This window comes from Vombatus ursinus, unplaced genomic scaffold (assembly GCF_900497805.2).
Source record: "Vombatus ursinus unplaced genomic scaffold, bare-nosed wombat genome assembly UNPS02014812.1, whole genome shotgun sequence".
Taxonomy (NCBI): Eukaryota; Metazoa; Chordata; class Mammalia; order Diprotodontia; family Vombatidae; genus Vombatus; species Vombatus ursinus.
In genome coordinates, this window is record NW_020954590.1 from 19,344,764 (window position 1) to 19,370,683 (window position 25,920).

The window sequence follows — 25,920 nt, forward strand, 5'->3', positions numbered from 1 at the left end:
TATTCCAACCTTGCCCTAATTATATTATCTGTACAAATGGATAGAAAAAAATATTTCTGATTTCTGATTTTTTTTTAAATGCTTATATCTGTTGTTGTTGTTGTTTTAACTAGCCACATAGTGACACTGCTGGATTACTTTTCTTGTTTTAATCTAATTCATGTTTTGTTTCAGCCATTATTCATGGACTATCCAAACTAACAGCACATCATCTAAGAACTATATATGTGTGTCAGTTTTTAACAAGAATAGTGGAAGGAAAAACACTAGGTAAGTAGGTTTTTCAGTCCTTTATATAAATACTTACGACATGTCTCTTGAAAGTTATGTCAGTTGGAATAACAACCAAATAGAAGCTGTCATCTTTTGAAAAATAGTTTTGTCAATGTATGCTTGACATCATACTAGTCATTTCACAAATACCTTTCTTAGAATTTACAGGGTATATCAGACAATATAAGATCATAAATTTTGTGGTGTTTCCTCCTGATTCATTCAAGTCCTGTGACTTTACTCTTCATAGACCACTGTGAAACATTTAGCACTTTAAACTTAATGTCTATTCAGTTAATTGATAAAATTGATATTTTCCTAATATGTTCTTAATATTTATAATCATGTTACATAGTAATACAATTCTTCATCTTATAATTTCTGATTATTTGCTACCAAAATATAGCTTTTTAAAAAGCATCCTTTTCATTGCATAAATTTTCACGTATACCACAATACTTTACATAAAGGCAGTAGCCAGAGTTTTTAAAGAACATTGAGGAGGACGAAGAAGACATTCAATGAAGAGTATGACAAGATCTTTCAAACTAAGTGCTCTAGAGTGTGCCATGTGCATGCATGCATGCACATGCACACACACACACACACACACATACCCCATACCCTCGATATTTGGTAACTTTGACAAAAGGGACAGAGGAGAAAAGTTAGGAAATTATGTTGGTAACTATAGTTTACAATAAAAATGTATCCCAACAGGGACTTGGAGCTTACTAACTCACTTCAGTACATTATTGAAAATTTTTCTCAGGAAGAGAGTTGGAAGGTACTAAATTACAAACATTGAAAATCACAAAAAATGAAATTGCCTGTTAAAACACGTTGTTTACTGATGTCATTTTCTATTAGTTGTCTGTGGAATCAAATAATGACTGGTTAGAGTCACTCTCAAACTTTACTCACAACACAGTATTCTTTGACTTGAGGAATCCGGGGACACTGAACATTTAATTTGTCAACAAAGTATTTTTTTTTTACTGCAGTTTCCATTGATTTTCCCAAGCCAAGTTAGAAAGGTAGGAATCCAATTTCAGTATCCCTCTAATAAAACAGTCTAGAGTTTTACCAGGAATTAAAGTCTAGCTCACCTTTCTATACTTTGTAGGCTCTGTTTTGTGCATTTCTGAAAACTAAATCTTTTACCTTTCTTCGATCTTTATTACCTCTTCTAGATGCCACAATTCACGAAGATAAATGACAGTAAATAGATAATCCCAATAACATCAGTCAGTTCCTTCAATATTTGTATATTCAATTCAGCTGGGTTCTTTTCTCCCTAATTATCTAGCCACTCAACTCCTACTTGTTTGTTCTATTTATTCCCTATTTGTTCTGTCCTTTCTAAGGCAAAGGACATTCTCTTCAGCAGCTGAAACAGAAATGAACAATCCTCTTCCTTCTTGGATTCACTATCTCACAGCATAGCTACAAAACTCTTTATGTTATCCTTAGCCTTATTAGCCATTGTAAGTACATTCTGCACTTTAGCACTTCCAGCTTTATTCTCTTAACAGGAATTATCCTATGTTTACCTATCATTTCAAAGTATGTCTGTGTCTCTTTGAAATTTGAATTTGTTAGTGAGCTCCCTGTGTGTCTACATGAATTTCTTAGTCAACCCAGATACTCAGATATGTTTGATAACATTGATTTCAATGTTCCCTCCAGGATTACACAGAAATATTTACCTGTTCCTGGGGATTAAGATCACCATAAGACTGACTTTACAATCTGAAGGACTTCCTTACTTCTTCCTAATATTTTGGGGAGCATCGCAGGCAGGATTTCTGTCATTTTTTATCTTCACCATTTCTTTTCTTATAATACATTTCCCTTAGAACATTTTTATTATATGTTTTACTCCTTTTTTTAAAACATATTTTCACATTAGTCATGTTGTAAAGAAGAATTAGAACCAAAAGGAAAAACCACAAGAAAGAAGAAACAAAGAGAGCAAATGGTATGCTTCAATCTGCATTCAGACTCTGTAGTTCTTTCTCTGGATGTCGATAGTATTTTCGATCACAAGTCTTTTGGAATTGTCTTAGATCCTTGTGTTGCTGAGAAGAGTTAAGTCTGTCAGTGTTGGTCATCACACAGTGTTGCTGTTACTATGTACATTGCTCTCCTGGTTCTGCTCATTTCACTCAGCATCAGTTCATGTAAGTTTTTCTAGGTTTTTTCTGCTCATCATCTCTTATGGAGCAATAGTATTCCATTACATTCGTATACCACAGCTTATTTAACCATTTCCCAATTGATGGGCATCCCTTTAATTTCTAATTCTTGGCCACCACAAAAAGAGCTGCTATAAATGTTTTTGAGTCCTTTCCCCATTTTTATGATCTCTTTGGGATATAGAGCTAGGGTCAAAGGGTAGGTACAGTTTTATTGAGCATAGTTCCAAATTGCTCTCCAGAGTGTCTGGATCAGTTCACAACTCCACTAACAGTGTTCCAATTTTCCTACATCTTCTCCAACATTTATCATTTTCCTGTTTTGTCATTGTAGCCAATCTAATAGGTGTGAGGTGGTTCCTCAGGGTTGTTTTAATTTGCATTTCTCTAATCAATAGTGATTTACAGCATTTTTTCATATTACTATAGATAGCTTTAATTTCTTCATCTGAAAACTGCCTATTCATATCCTTTGACCATTTATCAATTGGGGAATGACTTATATTCTTATAAATTTCATTCGGTTCTCTATATATTTTAGAAATGAGACCTTTATCAGAGATACTGGCTATAAAAATTGTTTTCCAGCTTTCTGCTTCCCTTCTGATCTTGGTTGCATTGACTTTGTGCAAAAACTTTGCAGTTTAATGTAATCAAAATTATCTGTTTTGCATTTCATAATATTCTCTATCTCTTATTTGGTCGTAAATTCTTCCATTCTCCATAGATCTGAGAGGTAAACTATTCTTTGCTCTTCTAATTTGCTCATAGTCTCACCTTTTATGTCTAAATCATCTACCCATTTTGATCTTATCTTGGTATATGGTGTAAGATGTTGGTCTGTACCTAGTTTCTGCCATACTATTTTCCATTTTCCCCAATAGTGTTTGTTACATAATGAGTTCTTATCCCAGAAGCTGAGTCTTTGGGTTTATCAAACAGTAGATAACTACAGTCGTTAACTTACTGTGTCTTGTGTACCTAACCTATTCTACTGATCCACTGCTCTTTTTCTTAATCAGTACCAAGTAGTTTTGATGATTATCTTTTACTCTTGTTCTTTTGAACTTCCTCACATATTGAAGTCTATTCACACCTGCCGTGTATCTTTCCTTTGCCCTCTCTGTGGTAATCGTTCTTAGTACTTCAAAGACTAGTGTACTATGACAACAGCTGTAGGATGTTGAGATTAAGGAAGTGGACTTTTTTCTGGGAGAAACTTGAGATCATTAAAGGAGCTTGGCAGTTACCTCAAGGCAATCCATGCCTTCTTTTCTCCTATTTATTTCTGAGACCAACACGCTATTTTCACTGTTTTCCTGATACACAAAGCTTCTATGGTAAAGGTTCTTAATCTGAGAGCCATAGACCCCAAAGGGGTTTTTGGGTAGATTTCAGAGAATGTGTGAAATTAATTGGGAAGTTATATCTTTATTTCAATAATAATACATAAGAACAATATATATCACTCTAAGGTTTCCAAAACACTTTATATTTGATTGTCACAACCAATCTGAGGTGTAGGTGCTATTTATATGTAGTTGAAGAAACTAAGCTTGAAAGGCTAAATAATTTGCCCAGGCACACAGCTAATAAGTATTTGAGGCAGTATCTGAACTCCAGTCTTCCTGACTCCATGTAGGCACTCTATCTGCTATCCACCTAGCTGTGTCCCAAATATTCAGCTTTGATTGATTTGTTCTTTAATTCTATGTTGTTGTAATGAATGTACATATTGTTTTCTGAGGTCTTGCTTACTTTGCTTTGTATCCATTCAAGGAAAATCTGTATCCAGATCTTCCATAATCTTTTACATTGATGTTCCAAAACTTATTTCAGTGTCACCCAATTGATAGGCAAGTAATTTGTTTGCAGTTCTTTACTCTTACCCCAAAAAAAATGCTTCTGCATATATCTAGGTGTATATATGGGTCCTTTCTTTTTGCCACTTATCTCCTTGGGGTATAAACCTCCTAGAAATGGAATCTTGAGGTTTGACCTAGAGGTCCCCTTTGAGAAGGTATGGATATGTATTTACTCTTTTTACTTCCTAATTGCATTCCAGAATGGTTGATCCAATTCACAGCTCCACCAATCATGTTATTAGTATCCCTGCTCTTTTATAACCCCTCCAAAGTTAATTTGATTCCCATCTTTAATTATCTTTGTAAATTTGCTGTGTGTAAGGCAAAAGGTCAGATGCGTTTCAATTTTCATTTTTCTTAAGTATGTTATATTTAGGGTTTAGTGAACCCTACTGAGTTTCGTTATTTCTGATTCTTCCTTCTCTAATCTGTTCCATTGATCTGTCTTTCTAAGTCACATATTTTATATATAAAATCATGAAGGTATCAAATAGTTCTAGTTGCTACTTTATAATAGTTTGAAGTCTGGAAGTGTTATTCCTGCTATGCTCCTACATTTTTGGTTTTGTGTTAGTTCTTTTGTTTCTTCAAATGAATTTTGTTATTTTGTCCAGTTCTGTAAAGTTTCTCCAATACTTTCTAGATCCCTTCTGGCATTGTTATTTATACACATGCAGATTGCCAAAAATGGGGAGTAGTAATCCATTTTGATAACTATTTAGAGGTTCCCTGTTATATGGATACGTGTCCTGGGGGAGCATCAAACTTCTCAGTTTTGAGGTTGGCAAATAATTGCTCTTCTTTTCTGGATAGCTTCTGGGTGGCTAACTTCTCATTCCTTGAAGGATAAACTGTCCCACCCTTCTTCCTCTGTGATATTCTTCTATTCAGTAACTCGACGAAAGGCAATTTTCCCTCTTTAACTTTAGCTCTTTTTTCCCCTTATATTTAACCTGAGAACCATAGATTCCCAAAGGATAAATTTCAGAAGGTATATGGACTGAATTGGAAAGAAAGTTAATCTTTCCTTTTTCTTTCTTTTTTTGGATGCATTTGGGGTTAAGTGACTTGCCCAGGGTCACACAGCTAGTAATTATCTGGGATTGGATTTGAACTCAAGTCCTCCTGACTGCAGGGCCAGTGCTCTATCCACTGCCCTGCCTAGCTACCCCTCTTTATTTCAATATTAATACATAGGGACTTCTGCTTCTAGGAACCAAGATGGAAGCGTAAGAAGTAAATCACTCTTACCCTCCCTTATTAATCTCTGAAAGCCCAGAAAATATCAGACTGGGTGCAGCAGTCCAGTAGCCCAGGTAGCTTGAGCGATTAGAGAAAGGCCCCTCTTGCCCTGGGGGAAGGGGAGCAGTACAGAACGGGAGGCATCCCAGCAAGCTAGTGGAAAGTCCCACCTCAGCATACCAGGAGGAGATCCTGAACCCCAGGTGGTGGAGCAGGCAAACACCAATACCAGGATACCCGAGTGCATCAATGAGGGTAGGGGAACCAGTGGAAACCAGCTTGGAAAACCACCAGGTGCCTCAGTATTCTACAGCAATCAGGTCCCCCAGTGCCTCAGCAAAACTAAGGGAAGCAGCATTCCAAGGGGCCTCAGATAGATAAATATCCTGCAATATTAATACATAACCACAGTATTTATATAGCACTCTGAGATTTACAAAGCATGTTATCTCATTTGAGTCTCACGTTGATCTCCACTTACATTTTTTTTCCTCCAAGGCACGGTTGGTTGTCTGTCCCTGATGACCACGTCTGATCTCATGGAACTATCTTCACTTTTACTTTTAGGAAGACAAACCTACTCTTGAATAATATATAGCAAAGACTTGACTGTGGCAGAACTATAAACATCTCAACCTCAGATACAAGCCACTATTAGTATTCTCCCTGTTCTCCAGAGTGATTATTATAGTTAGCCTTGTTTAGCTGTTTGTGAGTCTTCACACATCACTTCCTAAGCCACTTAAAATTTATCTTGTCTGCCACACCCTTTCTCATTAACTAAGTTCTTTTTTTTTCTACCAGTCTGTTTTGCTTACCAATTTAGTAATTTGTTTTATTTACTTTTTCTGCATTCCTTTGCCATCTTACCTTTTCCTTTTACTCTTATGGTTGTCTTAAGGTACTCATTTAATATTTAATCCTTTTCTTTCTTTGGATTGGGCCCTCCTCGTATTCTTTCTCCTTTGAATTATCCTCAGACTTTTCCAGTTCACATTTAGAATTTTCTCTATATTTGGCTCAGATTTTTCTCTCTTCTTCCTCTCCTCTCAGGGAAGCCAGAATTACACAGTATAAGAGGATGTGTAACACCACAGTATTTTTGTCAGTTCAGCAAAAAGTTTTTAAGACCATCCTTTGAGGTTTGTTGAAATCAGTTTTAACCTAATAAACTTATTAACTTTTGGTATCGCATGAACTCATTACTCCTTAATCTAGTCTATTTCCAAAAACTTTTCATTGAGTAAAACAGGTTTTCCCATTTAAAAATTTGATTTTAAAATGGAAATTTGTCAAAACAGATGAATTACTATATTGTTATATTAAATAAGCTGGTGACAGTAAATCTGCGGTTGTTTTCTTTTTAACTTCCAAAATTACTCACGTTCTTTTGCTTTTTTTTTTAAGATGCACAGTTTGAAAGTGATGCACGACTTACTCCATTGGAATCAGCCTTGATGATCTGGAATAAAATTAGAAAGGAAAAAGAAGCACTTCATGACCAAATCCATGATTTACTTGAAATTCAAGTCCGTACATTGTACCTAATACCCTGTGCTTTTTACATATATAGTGAAAATAGATATGTTATTGGAATCTTTTTTTTTTTAAGTGCCATGAAAAAAAAATTGCCATGAACATAATGGAAATAAGATAGTTGAAACTTTTAGGAATTTATTTAACTTTAACTTTAGAGCTCTCTGCCAAAGGCTAGACAGTTTAAATGACTTATTCTTCCTTAAAATATATACAGTTTATTATCAGGGTCGTCAAGTCTGCAAAAAGGAGGAAAACCTACTAACAAGTTTGGTTGGGTATAGTAAATACTGAAAACAGAATATGTTTCATTGTTTGCACCAAAACAGAAAAGTCATTATGCAAAGTAACAACAATTTTAGATACAAAACATTAAAAGCTGTAAGTCCAAAATAAATCATTATAGGATACAGGTGTGAATTATAGCACATATACAAATGCTTCCCATTTCTAACACATATAACAAAAACTAAAAAGTTTTTTTCATTGATTTTTGAGGAGTAGTGGTAAGTGCCATTTGTAAATGAGAAACAGTGAAGTAAGACTTAAACTGGAAAAAGGAAATAAAGTTTCTTAAAAACTCCCAGAGTAGCAAAGGTTCCTTTGTTTCTTTTTTCAAAGTACTTTTTGTTACTGGAAAGGTTAACCTTGCAAATAATTTTTGTGTCATAAAAAATAGGGCAGTGATGGTGGAGTAGTGACATTCTCATTACATCACTAGAGTCAGCTTTGGCCACAAAACAGTGAAATTCTTCACTATAGCTTACATGATATTCAGAAGTGGAATTTCTATTAAAGATTCTAATTTGCCTAATGAGCATTTTCTTTCATATGCCACAGTTTTCTCAAATGCTATTATGATACTAAATGTATAAAAATAGATTGACTTTAATATGGAGGAACAATCAGGGATTTTGTTTTTATTGGTCCAGATAGGCAGAACAAGGGTTCCAGTGAGTTAAAGCTATATGAAGCCAAATTTAAATTCATTCTAAGAAAAAACTTAATAAAAAATTTCTTTTTACTGAAGGTCTTCAAAGAGAAGCTAAATAGCCATTTGTATTGGATATTGTAAATTTGATAGGTTCCAATGTCCATTCCAACTGGAAGATTCTTTGAGCATGAGTTGAGTTGTGATTTGACCATTCATTAAACAGGAATTTAACCAAAGTAAAATTTTCAGGCATTCTCATGTCAGATGTTTTATCATTAAAGAAAAAATTGTTTCTAACTAAATTTTTTTATAAAGCTATTATGTAAAATGTGCAATTTTTCAAATGCCATCTTAGGAAAGATCTTACTACTTTTAGAAAGTGAAGCAATGTGTTTGTGACTATCTTTAACATTGTTCTTAGGCTGTTGCAGTTTGCATGGAGAAAGCAAGCTATAAAGAAGCCGAAGGAGTCTTTGAAAGGATATATGGAGACACAGAGGATGATACGGTAAATATGTAAAATTGTTTAATGTTGAAGCATTGCATACAGTCGAGTCTGAATTATTAGATTTCCTGGTGATCGATGGATTTTTTTGATAGTGCTCTGTTGTCTGGATTCTGAATCTTGGGGCTGCATTGTGATATTCAGTTTTTGTTAATTGATCACATTCCTCTGGAATGCCTAGAATTGTTAACTTATCTTTGCACATCTGAATCTCTTTATTTGGGGTCAGATGCTTTGCCTGGTATAGAATTTATATCTTTTTTGAACAATGTTGACTTTTCCTTCCTCCTTCTGCCATATTTTTCTCTAGTTCAGTATTTTTGTTTTTCAAATCTTTTGTTCTAAGAACTTGAATTCTTTCAGCTTATCCATCATGTATTCAGTTTTTATTTTCTTTTCTGTGTTTTTAAAATCTCCATTGAAAACTCTGATTTCTTAACCTAAATTGATTCATAACTTTTATGATTTTGATTTCTCTTTTGTTCAGGGTGCTTTGGTTTCTCTTATCTTTTTCGAGTTATCAAACATTTCATTTCTCACCTTCTCAACTTCCCTACCCAAACTGAAAGTAAAACAAAAATGAAACAACAAATGTGAATAGTCAAGCAAAAAAAATTTTTACATTGACCATGTCCAAAAATGTATATTAAATAAATTCTGTATCTTGGGTCCATCGCCTCTATCAAAAGGCATGAGTAAGATACTTCATCTTTCATTCTCTGGAATCATTGTTGTTCACTACATTGACAGAATTCTTAAGTCTTTCAAAGGTTTTTGTTTTCTTTTTTACAATGTTATTATTGTATAAATTGTTCTCCTGATTTTCCTCACTTCATTTTGCAACAGTTCATACAAGTGTTCCCAGGTTTCTTTGAAACCATTTTCATTCTTTTATCCCAGTAATGTGAATTATATTCATGTACCATAATTTATTCATCCATTCTCCTATTGAGGGACAGCCCCCTAGTTTTCTGTCCTTATTCTCTACAAAAAGAACCTTTATTGCTTGGGGAGACCCTGAATGAGAGTTCTAAGTATTCAAGTACTCTTATGTTAATTCTTGATGTACCTTATTTAGAGTATTTTCTTACAAATTCACTTGTAAATACTCTATCTGGTGGATAATTTCTTTTTTGAGCGGGAAAATATTTGCAGATAAGTCAGATGATCTTTTAAGACTTTATATGAGGTTATATACACAGAATGAAGAAAATAAATTAGAAAATTGCTTAAAGATATACTTTATCTTAGAGAGGTGTATAAGAGATAACTTACTTAATATTAACATACCCAAAGATTTTTAAGAGAGCTATTTGGTTACTTGTATTAATGAATTAAGTCTTTTCTATGAAAAGAAGCACTGTGATAGAATGGCAAAAGCACTATCTGTAAGTTCTAAGACCTGTGTCCAATTCCTGAGGCTGCCTCTTGTAAAGAAGGCTAATAATTAAATTCTTACTAAGTGTTTTGCAAAGAAAAGCAAAAATAGTTCCCTGCACTCTAGGTACTTTCCATTATATTGGGGAAGTTGTTGTTTGTCCTTCATTCTTGAAGTGGACCATGACAAGAAGGTGATGCCATGACTTACCATGACTTGCAAGTGAATTGTGTTTAAGTGAGGGAGGGCTGTGCAAAGTTACCAGCCTTACTTTTTCCTCCAGAGCCATCTGGGTCCAGTGGCAAGATATAGATCAGGATGAGTGGAAATGCCCCCCCCTCATATTGGGGAAGACAGTTTATATAAATAGGTACAAGATATATGCAGAGTAAGGGCAGCTAGGTGGCACGCTGGATAGAGTGCCCGGCCTGGAGTGAGGAGGACTCATCTTCCTGAGTTCAAATCTGGCTTCAGACACTTATTAACTGTGTAACCCTGGGCAAGTCATTTAATTCTGTTTGCCTCAGTTTCCTCATCTGAAAAATAAGCTGGAGAAGGAAATGGCAATGCACTCTAGGATGTTTGCCAGGAAAATCCCTAATAGAGTCATAAAGAGTCTGACATAACTGGAAAAAAAAAATGATGCAACAATACCCAGAGTAAAGGATCAGAGGTTTAGTGCTGGAGGGTCCTTGGGAAATCAGAGTTCAGCCCTTATTTTTCATATATAGAAACTTAGGCACATTGAGATTAAGTGACTTCCCCAGGGTCACACAACTAATAAATGTCTCTGGTGGAATTTAAACTCAGAGTTTTTGGGGGGGGGGGTCCCCCCCCAGGTCCAGTGCCCTTTCCACTACAAATGGAAAGTAGCCATAATAAGAGAAGGCTTTCAAAGCTGAAGGGACCCAGGAAAGTCCTCTTGCAGAAGGTGGGATTTGAGCAGTCTTGAAAGGGAAAGCAGGAGACAAAGGTAAGGAAGCAGAGCATTCTACTAGGCATGGGGGACAAGAGAACCAGCCTGGGTCACAGAGATCATGTAGTATTAGTAATGCATAAGAAGATTGGAAAGGTTAACAAGGCAAAGTTGGTAAAGAGCTTTGGAAGAAACAAGAGGATTAATGAAGGGCCTGTCTTATTTGATTCTCTGAACAAACTTGGAAGGTTAAGTATTATTATTACTATCATTTTACAGTTGAAGAAACTTGAGGCCCAGGGTCACACAGCTAGTAAATGTCTAAGGCTGGATTTGAACTTGGATCTGGCTCTAAGCCCAGTGTCCCATCCATTGTGCCAGTTTGTTGCATCTGTGCCAAACAAAGGACTTTACATTTGGTCCTTTAGATAACAAGGAACCCCTGTAGTTGAGAGAGTTTGAGAGTGACATGTTCAGATCTCTGCTTTAGGAAAATCACTTCATTCTACTTTTGGATACTTGTGAAGCAACATTGTTGTTAGCCAGTTAAGGTCGTCTTAACTCTAGTAAGATATTGCAGATGCTACTTGAGAATACCATTTAATCCCAGGGTTTAGAATTTCTAGTCTAGCCAACTCATTTTACAAATGGGAAAACTGAAACTGAAACCCACAAAAACTATGTGATTTTCCTGAAGTCATACAGGTAGTAAATTGCATAACTGGCATTTGAATCTAGGTCTTTTCATTCCATAATGATGTTCTTTCAATTACACCAAACTACCTCCCCTCCACAATTAACTTCACGTTTAGTTTCTTGAGGTAATGGAGTAATAAAGACTTGTAACCACAGTCTACTTCTGTGATATGTAATTTAATTTAAACCTATTTGTATAATCTAAATTTCTCACCATTAAAACAGAAGAATGCTTTTTGTTGAAGTGGAAAACATAAATCTGCCCCGATAAAATCTGAACTGTTGTGTTCGGTTCTGGTGCCATGTTTTTGGGGAGGGATATTAACTGAATGATACTGAGGAAGGTGACAAATTACCATCGCAAAATGATCTGAGGATCATTTGAAGGACCTGGGAGTGTTTGGCTTAAAGAAGAGAAGCCCAAGGTGGGAATGGTGGGAGGGAAGTGTAGAATAACTGGCTTCATGGGCTTTCATATGGAGATTGGTTAACTATTATCCCGCTTGGCCCCAGATGTCACAATTACTGGACAATGGGTAGAAATTGCAGAAAAGCAGATTTTGGCTCAATAAAAAGAAAAACTTAGTTGCAACCAGAACTACTCAAAAATGAGAATGTGCTGCATTAGAAGGAAGTAACTTCCCCTAACTTGATATATCATCTTCAAGCGCAGGTATCTTGGGTTTGAATAGTGTAATTTTGGAGGTTGGAGTGAAAGGTGACCATCGTTATTGCCCTACATTTAGCAGCATGTTCTTTCTTAAGTAGTTGGTAATATGGTAAGCAGTGCTGTTGCAGTCGTAAGAAGCTGGAGCAGAGTCTGACTTAAAATACTGGCATCCAAGTGGAATTTATTAAAGGTTATATGTAACATAGCTGGCTTGTTCTTAAAGTGAAGGAAGAGGATTAACAGTCAGCATTGTGCCCCCCCCCCAAAGTGCATTGTATTTAGAGTAAGAAGACCAGGATGTTTAAAAATCTGCCTCTACCACAGAATAACTGTATGACCATAAGCAACTTACTTTAGTTTTCTTGGTATCCATTTCCTCATGTATAAAATGAAGGATTAGGCATAATGATCTTTTAAAAGATGATTCTTTAGTTGAAGAGATTAGATGTATGAAAATATTAATAGTACAAGGTGTAATAGTACAATAGTGCAAGCAAGAAGTACTGTAGTCCTTCAGAGGAAGGGAGAGATTACTGAGTGTAGGGCAAGCAAAGAATTCTTCAGCAAAGAAGTATGATTTAAGGTAGACTTAAATGAGAGGATGGGGGCGGTTGGTGGGAATGAGAGGGTATTCCAGACAGAAAATGTAAGTAAAATGTCAAGGCATATTTTGGGGATACAATAACATAATGAAATACCATAATGCAATAAGTGTGAATGTATGGGGCATATAAAATGTAGGAAAGAATTTTGTGAAATATGCAGACCGAAAAAGCAGAGCCAGAACAAAGTATATACTAATTTTGACTAGATATAGGAAAAAAGAAATGGAGATGGGTGGACCAAAGAATTATAATGGAAACTTAGGGAATGGAAGATAAGTTATTCGTTTTGGGGAATGAATCTTATTTATTTAAATGTAAAAAATTGCGAAGTAATTTTAAATGTCTATACTGGTGTTTATAGTCCTCCTTTGAACCTGTTTTGGCCTGGAAATTTAATAAGGTTGCACAATACTTTTCACATTCATGGCCAATAAATTTTTTTAACTTGAACTGCATACATACATATAACACATTTTTATTCTGAAAAATTGCAATTAGTATAGTTTGTGAATTTCTACTCTTCTCTTATCTTTTCTTTAGCCTCTAAAAATGAAGTTGTTGATGATAATCAATAAGAAAGATCCATACCATCCTTTTTTTCAACGCTTCACTTATAAATGCATGATAGACAGAGTGAAGATTTATGCTAATCAAGTGTTAACTGAAAAATCATCAAGCTTTCTAATGAAGGTATGTATGAAGTTTTAGTGATACTCTTTAAATCTTGTTTTGTTGAATTGTATCAATAGTTAGTTAGAAAAGAAGGACAAAGTTAAAAACCTGATCTTTGTGGATGTTTGAAAACCCAATTTTTACGTTTGGATAAATGAAAATAGCAAGAGTGGATACAAAAGAAAAATCTGGCAGGTATAACTGACTGATTTGTTTTGTACTCTAGCCAGAATAAATATCATTGCTATTTAATCTCCTTGCCTTTCAAATGAGGATACAGATATTTTCTATCCATGCCTCACAATGTTTTATGTACAAGTGTCGTGTTAGGACTTTTGTGATTTAGTCAATATTTATAGTGCTTTAAAATGGTCTGCTGTCTTTTTGGTTACCAAAAACCATGTATAAGGATATTAATACCCACTTCTACAAAGCTAGAATGAATGTACAGATTCAGCATTTATAATGTCATAGCTAAAGTATTGTAGTTTAATTGGTTATAGATCAAATTATTGAGCAGTCACAAAGTTGCAAGTTGTCTGTTAATACTTAACCACTATGGCTATATTCATTCTATATCATAGTAAGACTAGCTCCTTAAATTATGTTTTATATTTCTGTACTTAACAGGGCCTGTGATTGCATCAGTGTGGTTATTCCTTCCATCAATATAGATTATATCAACCAGCAGACATGATTCCAAAAGATTTGACTAGTAACTTACTTTATTACAAGAGATAGCAGAAAAACATGCATGCTAGGTCACCTGATTACAGAGTACAAATGAGGCCAGCAATGCAGACAAAATCTTGGGTATTTAAGGGTTACAGTGAAATTGGGTGGTTTGCACGGAAGGAGAAAGTGTCAGTCCCCTCCCAAATGGGAGGAGAAAGGGACAGCAGTGGGAAGGAGAGAGAGCAAGAGGGAGCAGGAGGAACCTCAGCCTTTCCTCCTTCTTGGGAACTGGTAGACCATGAAAATAGGATGCTCTGCTTATGTGAAAGGGTCCCAACTGAACAGTTGTCAGTCTGGGATAGACTGGCTAGAGCTAGGTTTATAGCTGACTCAGCTCCAAGGGTGCACTGAGGCTTCTGTTAGGATTGAGAGTTGTAAATTATGTTGGCTCAAGGGGACTTCATCATTGGCTCAGCTGAGTCTCCTGTATAGTTCTGGAAAATATGGTAACTCAAGAAAACAGGTTAAGTTTGCTTCAGGGCCACATTCACAATTGTAATCTATCTATGCCTTTTCATACTATGTGATTGTTGTTCATGTTTGTCATAGATCCCTCCAGAGGATCTACCTAGCTGTAACTTCCTTTTGTCTTTTGGTTTCATTATCATATGAATATCAATATCACATGTGAGTCCTTGAGAGAGTAAAGAGTATGCCAGTTCATTGTTTATGACAAGGATCACACATTTATAATTTAAGTTAATTTTGATAGTCTAAAAACACAACCTCAGCAGCTTCTGCCCCTTTTCCCCATTATACTTTTGTTATTGCTATTAAAGAGGAGATAGCACAGGACTAAGAACTATATTGAGTTTTCACAGAATTTGTGTAGAAGAGACCTCAGTGGTCAGGCAGTTCAATCCAAACCTGAAAAAGAACTTTTTGTTTAAGGACCTCCAATGTCAAGAAAACTAACTACCCCTTAATAGCTCTAATTTGGGGGGAGGGGCTCTGAAGAATGCTGATTATTTTTTTTTTTGAATAATAAATTTCCCCCAGTTTCACATAAAGAAGTTATTAATATTCATTTTTAAAAATTTTTGAGTTGCGAATTTTCTCTCTTCCTCCCTCACCACCCTATTTAAGCAATTTGATACAGGTTATACTTGTTCAGTCATGCAAAACATATTGCCATATTAGTCATGTTGTGAAAGAAGACATAGGCCCAAAGAGGGGGAAAAGCATTTAAAAAATACAGAAAGTGAAACACAATATGCTTTGATCAGTTCTTTCTCTGGAGGTGGATAGCATTTTACATCATGAGTCCTTTGGAATTATCTTGGATTATAGTATTGCTGAGAATAATAGCTCTAATTTTTAAGAAGTATTTCCTTACTTGAAGACTATATTTGGATCTTTGCAACTCCCACTTATTCTACCACATTCTACCTTCTGGGGATAAGTTGAACATTTCTGGTGTAGAATTGAACACAATTTCCCAGATATTGTCTGACTGGAATAGAATCTACAATAATACTACTATCGCCTCCTTATACCTGAATTGACTCTTCCTCTTGGAATGCAGTTTGTCAAATTGACGTTCTTGGCTGCCGTATCACACTGTTGATTTGTATTGAACTTCTATTCTAGTTCACTATAACCCCAAGATTTTTTTTCCAGAAAAATTCTATCAATCCATGACTCCTCAGTCTTGTACTTGTGAAGTTGACTTTTTGAACCCATTTAACACTTTACATTTATAAATGCCTTTTAAAATTTTTTTGTTTAATTTTATTTTTTAAATTATGAGTTTTATATACACACATACATGTGTGTGCACGCACACACAGAGACACATGCATTCATCTTTAGCATTTCTACATACAAAAGAGAACAGAAAAAGAAGACTGTATGTGAAACCATGACTCCCTGTTGTGGACATCTTGCTTTTTAAGAAAAAAATAGTATGCAATAAGTTGAAACAATCATAGTATGAGAGCTGAAAAGGACTTTAGAGGCCATCCTATCTGTTCCAAAGCCCAGTGTGTTACAGATGAGGAACTAAATGCCAAGGAGCTTAAGCTTCTTGTGCAAGGTTTCAGAGACATTAAGAGTAATTATCAGAAGTAGAATTTGAAACCAGGCCTTCTAACTCCAGAATTAGTAATCTTTCTATTGTAACATCCTGCCTCCTGTTACTTTCAAAGCTTTCCTACTTGTCTGTTTTCTTCTGAACTTCTCTGCTCTGAAATACACAGTGGCTCGAGCTCTGAGTCAAGAAGACCTCAGTTCAAATTTGGCCTCAGATAGAACTCACTATGTGACCGTGGGAAAGTCATTTAACCTGTCTCCCTCAAGTTTCCTCATCTGTAAAATGAGGATAAATAGTACTTACCTCCCGGGGTTGTTGTGAACATAAAATAAGATATTTGTAAAGCATTTTGCAAACCTTAAGGTGCTATTTGAACACTAGCTATCATTGTTATTACTATTAAATGCTTCAGTTTAGTCCCCTCTACCCTAAACTCTTCCTCCCTCAGAAAGGAAAAATATGGTCCTTGTAACAAGCCAAGCAAATCTGCACGTCCAAAAAATTGTATTCTCATTATGCACCACAACTTTATCACCCCTCTTTCAAGTGCTGGTTGTCTGTTGTATTTGTCAGGTTCTTAATTTTAAAGCTGTTTTTCTTTAGAGATTTATTGCTATATACATTGTTAGCTTTGTTCTGCTCACTTTAATCTGCATTAATTCAAACAAGTCTTCCTTTCTTTGTCCCTTTTAAATTTCACATTATCATGTTAGGCCTGACTTTCTGAAATTCAGATTTGGAAGAGACTTCAGCCTACTCTCAAAATCCATACTGCAACATACTCATTACTTGAAGACCTCCAGTGAAAGAGGGCAATCCACTAACTCTCTTTTTTTTTTAAATTTAATTAAATATTCCCCAATTACATGTAAAAGCAATTTTTAACACTTTTTTTAAGTTTTGATTTCTAAATTCTATCTTACCCTTCTTTCCTTCCCCTTACCCCCCAGATGATAAACAATCTGATATAGATTATTCCTACACAGTCATGTAAAACTTTTCCATATTAGTCATTTTGTGCAAGAAAATTCAAACAAAAGAAAAAGTGAAAAAGTATGCTTTGGTCTGTATTCAGATGACATCAATTCTTTCTCTAAAGGCAGATAGCATTTTTCATGATGAACCCTTTGGGATTGTCTTGTAACCCACTACCTCATGAGGCAAACCATTTCACTTTTGGATAGTTCTAATTGTTAGAAAGTTTTTCCTCTTGCATCAAACCTGGATTTCCCTCTTTGTAATATCTGTCATTTGCTTCTACATATGCTTGCTATGACTAGGCATAAGTTTCATGGCTGTTCTTTGATATCGCATTATTTACCTGTAAGTTTAATGGTGATAAACCTCTCTGTTTCGCTCCAGAGATGACAGATTAAATCTGTTGCTGAAACATTACATGTAAACTTAACCTAAACTGAACCAGACTTTGTAATGTTGCATCTGTAAAATGGTGGTCAGTTTGTTGATCTGTTTCAGTGAGAAGGTGCTACGTAATACACATATACCAACAAGTTGGCTTGAGTTATCCCTTTACTTTCTCTAGTGTTTTCTAGGTCATTATCACATGAGTAAAAGAGCACAGATCTGAGGTCTCTCATTCTAGTTGGCTTTTGGGAGGACTGAAATGTTAAGCATTCATAAGACGACCCAGAGTTTCATTCTATAGAAATGAAGCACTAAAGAAACAAAGGACCATGGCAGAACCTGAAATAGATAGGACTCTGAATCTTTGATTCAGCATAACTTTTTTGAAGTTTCATTTGTTTGTTAAAAATTGTTTTTATGTGTAATTGGGGGAAAATATTTAAAATATATATGCATTTATAAAAGGGAAAAAAGACATTTCATTTGTTAAAACTTAGTGAGTTAAGCATTTTTATCTTAAATTTATTTTTAATGTTCTTTGATTTTAACATATTTCCAATTTATTTTTTTATAGGCAGCATTAAAAGTAGTGGAAAGCAAAAAAGATGAAGAAATTTTTGGTCCTTTTGTTGAAAGCTCGAGTAGTGAAACAGAAAATAGGTTTGTAAATCCATTATTTGACATGTTTAACATACAGAAATTATGTTAAATTAAAAACAGTGATGAATTTATTTCAACCCTCTATCCACTCTCCTATTTTTCCTTGTGACCAACAATATGTGTTTGCTGCAAGATGCCTTGCTAGGGTAAGAAGTCTAATCTTTGATGAGAGTTTCATTCTGAAAAGGGAATTGGATCCTGTAGTCCTCAAACCCCAGGCCAATGTAATACTTTCCAAAATTTAGGACACATCAGAAAGCATTCTTATGTACTCTAAACAAACTTACCACCTTCCATATCGATGTGTTATCTTCCTTGTTCTCAGTCATTCTTATTCATTTTCATTCTCTTCTGTCTCCACTGAATTTTTTACTTTTGCCTATATACCTTGTCAGATATCCTCATTAAAAAGAAAAACAATCCTTTTTCTTTTCTCTTGCTACTCCATCAAGTCCTTATCCTATTTCTTTCCTCCCCTTCTTTGCCATGATCTTAAAAAAAATAAACTACACATGCTGTCTTTTACTCTTTAATACTTTTACTCTTGATATGACTTGCTTCACCACCATTCTGCTGAAACTTTCCCAAAGGAAATAATGGCTGTGTTATATCTGTTATTCTTCTCCTTGACTTCTTTTTAGTGTTGACTTCCTTCTTTCATGTTATGGTGTCTCTCCATCATCTTCTGTGGTTACTTTCCCTTATTGTTTTCTTAGCTCCAATTTTTCCTTCTGTTCCTTAAATATGTATGTAAAAAAAGATTTCATTGGCATACTGCTCACTCATCAATCTAAAGATACACTATAGCCACTAGGTCTTTTGAAAAGTTTCATTGATTCTTTGACTTTAAACTCAATCATTTCCTGACATGTATGTGTACAGACATATACAAACATAACTTTCCTTTCATAACAAAAAAAAAGTTATTGAGCAAAACTGACATAAAGTCTTCATGCGATAGGGTGTGTAATATTCCATGTCTGTCCTACTCTCTGCTAGGTGTATTTCATCATATGTTCTCTTGGAACCATTGTGATGAACTTTTTGTAAATATGGAAGCGAAACTGATCATTATATTTTCACAAGAATTCAATATTCTATAGATCTTTTGATTTCCACTGTGTGTATTCCTGGATTTCACAATTCATATAAATCTTGTGTATTTGTGTTTTCTCTGAATTCCTCATCCATCCTTTTTTTTTTTTAAATGGAAAAACTTTATTATACAGGTTTTCTTTATATGATGTGTTCAGTCCAATAAAAGTGAAAACCCTTTACAACATTTGCCATCACTGTGCAACAATAACAAAAAAAAAAAAAACTTCTTCCAAAAGTACAATGAATACAATATAGGAATTGTGTATATAGCACAATAATTTTGACATTTCCTCTGAATTTACTAAATACAATTTGAGCTATCTCAAAATTATTTATATTTTTTATTTTAATGACAAAATACGATAGTGGGTAGAGTTAGCTGTAGAATTAGGATAATTAGTTTAATTTCTGCCTCTGATACATACTAACTGTGACTGCTGGCAAGTTATCTTTGAGTTTCCCAGCCAACAGCGAAGACCAGAAGTGGTAGATAAGAATTTGGCGGAGAAAGTTTTCACACAGGGCATTCACTGTATCTAATGAAATCACAGGTCTAGACCAAATATATAAGTCTAGATGTGTCTGTATGTTTCACAGCCACAATTTATTTGAGTAACAATTGAGAATAAAGTTCCATGGAAATGCAAATGAAACCTTTTTAGAAATTTTATTAACCTTGCCAGCCAAACTCAGGTTAAAAAATACTAATTTTGCAATGATATCTGTTTGTGCAACAGCTTCTAGCAGCATTTTAAATGAAATTCATACTCATCCATTATTTCTTAAAGCACTATGGTATTCCTTTAGGATCATGTGCTTTGATTTCTTCAACTATACCCTATTCATAGATTCCTACTTGTCCTTTTTTTTTCCTACCATAAAAATTGCTTCTATGAATCTTAGTATATATGTATACATCCTTTTTGGCTTTGATCTGCTTGTGGAGTCTTTTTTGCAGGGATTGCTTTTTTAACTATCAAACTATCACATGGTTAGGCAGTTGATTTTAACTTTGGATTTTTACATCTATCCCTGTTCAATGTTATTTTTGATAGCTTTAGCCTATTATCCTTATGAGTTGTTGAATATCAATTCTATTTTGCTTGTTGGATATTCGTTCCAGCTTTGTTTTCCTCCAAATTCAATAGGCAATGCTATCATTAAATTCGGTTAAACAGCATTTCATAAGTACTGAGAGATGAACATAATTTTAAGGGGGAAAGGAAAAGCCTTACATGCAAGGAGAAGAGCATAAATGAATGAGGAGCAAGATGTTAGCCATGAAGACCTGCCTGACAGGGTGACAAGGTGTATATTAAAGAGCAGTTGAAAATAAGGTTGGCTCGGTACAGTGGGGCTCAATTTTAAATGATTTCAAAACCTGAGAACAAAGAATTGGACATAAAAGGGTAAGGACTTGAGTTTGGGGGAATATATAAACAAATGGTTGAATGAAAATAATATAACTGAGTTGTAAGGATTTCTATCTCTTTCACTGTATTTGATTTATTCTTTTGAGGTGAGAATTATTTGCTCATCAGTAAATCTAACTAATACGCTATATTATAATGGAGCTTTGTCACAAATATTTTGTTAAGTGGCAGCTGCAGCCACACCAAGACTGCATTTAGGAAGTTTGTGTTTCATTAGTAAAAGTAAAAATCTACTTTACAGATTGGATAGTACTTGTGAAAACCTTTTAATTTCTTGATTCTTTTTCTTTAAAAATTAGTGAAAAACAAAATGCAAAACTGGAATCTCCTGCAAGTTCAACATCCGTAACCAGGTAAAATGAATTTACATTTTTCTGTTGTTTAATTTTAAAATCATTGAATGAACCAACCAAGTATTGGTCCTACATTTAAATACGGTAAGTAACCCAGATGGTGTGATTTAAATAATAGTAACAGCTCTTGTTTATTTAGGCTTTAAGGTTCTAAAACAGTCTGCACAATAACTGTGAGGTAGGTAGTATAAGTATTGTTGTCCTTAGTTTACAGATGAATATATATAAGTACCTAATAAGTAAATAACCTACTCAGGATTTGAACCCAGGCTTCCTTAACCAAGGTCTGATACTTTGTGTCCACTATATCATCTCTCAATCAGGATAGGAAGGGCAAAACTAAAACCCGGATAATTAATATTATTTTAATAGGTTGTCATAATTTTCAAAAACTCATTGAATTGTGTCATCAAACTTGGTTGTGAGAATCCAGTTGATAAAATTAGTTTGGTCATGTTGTCAAATGGAGTCCTGCATTCGGTGGGAAATTGAACTAGATATAAGGTTAGTGTCCTTTTCAGAAACACTTTAGATTTGTAGGATTAAAAAATTCCAGAGTAAATCTGTTCAACAATCTATTTTCTATGCTCCCATTCATTTGTTTACATACCATGGGATAATCTCAAGATCAAATAAATCCAAGTTTTTAGCATTTGCTTTGCTTTATAACTTCGTAAAAGACAAAAATTGTATCCAGAAAAAGAGAAATGAAAAATCTCTAGATATATTCAGAAAGAATTGAACAAATTGGGGTATAAAATTAGACTACCAGTTCATTTACTTGGAGTTACGTAAATATACATGGTGTGAACTGAAGGCTACCTCAGGGCCCTCATCTGGTTTGAAATGTTTACCGTTAGGATTAATTGATAATATTCTCTTAATGTAACTGTTAGAATGCATATATAAGCAAGTTTAATACTTACATTTAAATGCTTTTAAGTAGAATCTGGTTTTCCCATAGAAACAATGACATAATAATGAATTAAGTTTCTGAAGTGACTTTTATAGAAATGATGACAACCACTATATTTAATAAACTATAAATGGTATATCAAAATAGCATAAAACTTTCTGAAATTATAAATCTATTAAACATAGTTGCATAGTAACTAGAATATTGCAATAGCTTGCTGGTGATTTCCCCACCTCATCTAGCCCCCTCCTGACCATCCTCCACTCAACTGTTAAATTGATTTTGTTACAGTATAACCATGTCCACCTACACCTTACACCCACATTCACAGTAGTTCCCTGTTGCCCTCTGGATAAAATCTTGTGTAAGCTTTTCGTAACCAGACCCCTTTCTACGTTTCCAATCTTCCTAAAGTTTACTCTCCTTCTCTTCCCCTCCCCCCTCCAAACAAAGATAATTTTCTTATCTAATAACACAGCCTCCTTGCTATTCTTTGCACAAGACATTCTGCATCTTCATAGGCTGACCCATACCTAGAATTGTCTCTGTCTCATTGTTTTCTTCAAGTCCCAACTCTTCTATAAGAATCCTTTCCTGGTCCTCCTTAGTCTTAGTGCCTTTCCTTCTGAGATTATCTCCAATGTATCCTGTATATAACTTGTTTGTACACAGTTGTTTCCATGTTGTCTTCCATTAGAGTATAAGCTCCTTGAGAGCAGGGACTGACTAATGTCTTTCTTTGTTTCCTGTAGTGGTTCGAAGAGTGCCTGGCACATAGTAGGCACTTAATAAATGCCAGTTGAATAGACACATAAGATTTATCTAATATACAGTTTTCCAGTCTTAAGTGCTTATCTTTTTAATAATCCTTACTTTATTTTTACTGTCACAATTGAGGAGTTGAAGAAATGAAACGGCTTTATCAGGATTGTTGGAAGATCTTCTTGCGGTAGATTTTATAACTATCTCTGAGAAGATTAGGATAGCCTTAGGGCCACTTAATAGACTTGCAAGAGTGATTCATTAAAGCCTTTCAGTGGTTTATTTTTCCTCATTACACATTTTTCCTTATTGCTGTCATAAGCATCAGATCAAGTTGTTAGTCTTTCTGTTTCTTTTGAAGCAAAATCTTTCAGTTTTCCTGAGCTGAAAAAAATCAACATATTCTTTGACATTCTTACCTGGGGTCCTGATACATTTAAAAAATAAAATCTGCCTCTAAAATGTGTGGAACAACCCTTATTTACACCTGAGTTTTTCATGCTTTGTTCCTTCACTATAGTGTTGCTTTGTAATGTCAAGAAAGAAGCCTTAGAGCCTTTACTTGAATATTAACAAATTCAAAAGATGCTAAACTAATTTAGATCATAAATCTATATAATTCAAAGTATTTCAATTTTAATCACACATTTTGTACATTGCATTTTAACAGTGGATTGTAACCATTACTTGTTACTGTTGTGACTTTTTTTGTTATTATTTAAATATGACAAAACTTTTAAATGAATGTTATCTTTCAAATTAGTCCCCTTAGAAGCCTATGTGTCTGTTCAGATTATTGTGCTTCTGTTTAAATTATTGTGCCACTGCTCAAAACATTTTTGGAACTTTTCTTATTGTAGGAAACAACTTACCACCCACACCTCAGAATCAGTCACATTACTGTATAGCAATTTCATACTTTGCTTTGATGTGATACTTTAATTCTTCCCCTATTTTCTCAGTAAGTTTTCCACTCCTGCCGATGTTTCAAGAGCTTCCAGAGGGGGGTTGTATTGAGGCTGGCCCAAGGGAGCCAAGCAGTAAAGGGTCCTGTAGTGGAGTGGGGGAGGAGGAAGTTGTGGCAGTAGTCCAGAGTGAGGCCAGTGGCTTATTTGGAGAACATCAGGAAGCAAACTAATAGAAATAATCTTTGAGCCCAGGAAATACTTGTCAACAGAAGAAGACTACCTGAATATTACTGTGAGTAAGTATGTATTATAGATTTCTTGAATTAGCTATTAATTTAAACATTTGAATTATCACAGATAAGTTTGTTGCAGTTACTAGAAAACATAAAGGTCTTGGAAGCCACAAAGAACCTAGCTAGGAGGGGTTGGTGAGAAAGAGAACTGGAGGGAAGGGGACATGACAGCAGCAGTGTCCCTGGTATTGGCTAGATACCAAGGATCAACAGTTCCGAGGTAATGAACACTTGAGTCAGTACCTTGAAGTAGAGGGAGAGTATCAAGTAAAAAAGATTTGATAAAGCCACTGACTCCATAATTTTACCTACACCTTATGCAGGAACCTTCTATAAGATTCAACATTTTATCTTATTTAGGTCTCATCAAACTCTCTTATCTTTGTCACAAAATAAACTTGAGAACACACAGCAAGATTCTGATGAAACAAGAATAAAAATAAGGAGTCAAGGAAGTGAGTATTGTTTTCTAATGTAATCATAGAATTTCAGAACTAGGAGAGACCTTGGAGATCATCTTATTCCAGCTCCTGTATTTTACAGAAAAGGAAAATGTGACTCAGGTCAGCAGAACCTCAATTTAAAACCCAGGTTTCCTGCCACCTAGTACAGTGCTTTTTCTCTACTCTGACATGGTGCTTCCATTTTTTTCCATCCTTTATCATTGAAATAATTTTTATTCACTTTAAATCTATAGAAGATTATTAAACTCATTATTGTTTTTGCAGAGTGCTTTTTAAATTTTTCCCATACCTCTACTAATGTCTTATGTGAGTGTTTTTATTTTGGTATGAAAATGACCTTGGGTTCTTCAAAGCATTATCAGTAGAGCACAAGTTATAGTAAGTCTTTCTAAGTGCAATACTTTGATTAAAAAATATATCGATGAAGTCCTAAGGAAAGGCCTAAGTATATCAATAAATTGAAGCCTAAAATATCAATAAGTTATAATTTTTTTGGCCTAAAATATCAATAAATTAGAATTTGGGGGGGGGGCCACAGCTAAGATGTAGAGGAGAATTGAGGTCTCAGTATTGGTGAAGGAAATGTCTACACTGATAGATCTTACTGTCCTTTGTTCAAATATTATGTCCATTATAAAAATGCAACAATAATTTCCTAAAGATAATTGATTACTCCCCCAGGATGGGGAGGAGGGAGTTGGCTGGGACAATGTAATTTATGTGTTTGTGAAACTTTGAAATTCCCTATCTCTTTTTAAAGCTTACATATTTCTACTTTCTTTAGGCATTCTTAAAATAATTGAATAATTAGGAAAATAATAAATAAGTAAATTTTGTGCTTTTGCACAATAGTGAGGAAAAATATAAATCTGGGAATTTGTCTTTAATAATTAAATATCCAGTTTTGTTTAATAAGAATATTTCTTCTTTTAGGTAAAAGGATCACGCAAAGTCTTAAAAACAGTAGCAAAAGCACTAAAAACCATATAATAACCACTAAAGACAGTAACAAAAACAAGGCAAACAGTGAAACAAACACTTCTGAAAGACCTAGACGATGGAAAAGGAGGGTAGGTGTTTCTTAATTCAAATTAAATAAAAAATATTTATGGACAATGTAAATAGATAAGATAAAAAAAATGCTCTCAAATATACACATCTCAGTGTATGGCCCTCAAAAATAAAAAAAGTCATAAAGTACTTTTTAAAGCAGTCAGAAATCATTAAGTGCCTACAACATGCCAGGCACTATGCTAAGCTTTGGAATATACAAAGAAAGACACAAGATGGTCCCTGCTTTCAGGGAGCTCACAGTCTCATGGGGGAAACAACATGAAAACATCTAGATACAAACTTGATCTGTAGAGGAAGGCACTAGCATTAAGGGAAGGATTGGGAACGGCTCCTACAG

The 25,920-nt window shown here is 34.6% G+C and overlaps 1 protein-coding gene across 5 annotated transcripts in view; it reads left to right on the top strand.

Moving 5' to 3' along the window:
• The window catches only part of LOC114054323 (telomeric repeat-binding factor 1-like), a 47,248-nt gene that overhangs the window by 8,374 nt on the left and 12,954 nt on the right, over positions 1-25,920 (top strand). For all 5 annotated transcript variants that reach the window (XM_027877546.1, XM_027877542.1, XM_027877541.1 and 2 more), the window contains exons 2-9: positions 175-270; positions 6,986-7,107; positions 8,470-8,556; positions 13,359-13,508; positions 18,197-18,282; positions 21,113-21,166; positions 24,406-24,500; positions 25,443-25,579. In XM_027877546.1, the coding sequence (XP_027733347.1) occupies positions 175-270; positions 6,986-7,107; positions 8,470-8,556; positions 13,359-13,508; positions 18,197-18,282; positions 21,113-21,166; positions 24,406-24,500; positions 25,443-25,579 (827 nt within the window). The remainder of the gene's footprint in view (positions 1-174; positions 271-6,985; positions 7,108-8,469; positions 8,557-13,358; positions 13,509-18,196; positions 18,283-21,112; positions 21,167-24,405; positions 24,501-25,442; positions 25,580-25,920) is intronic.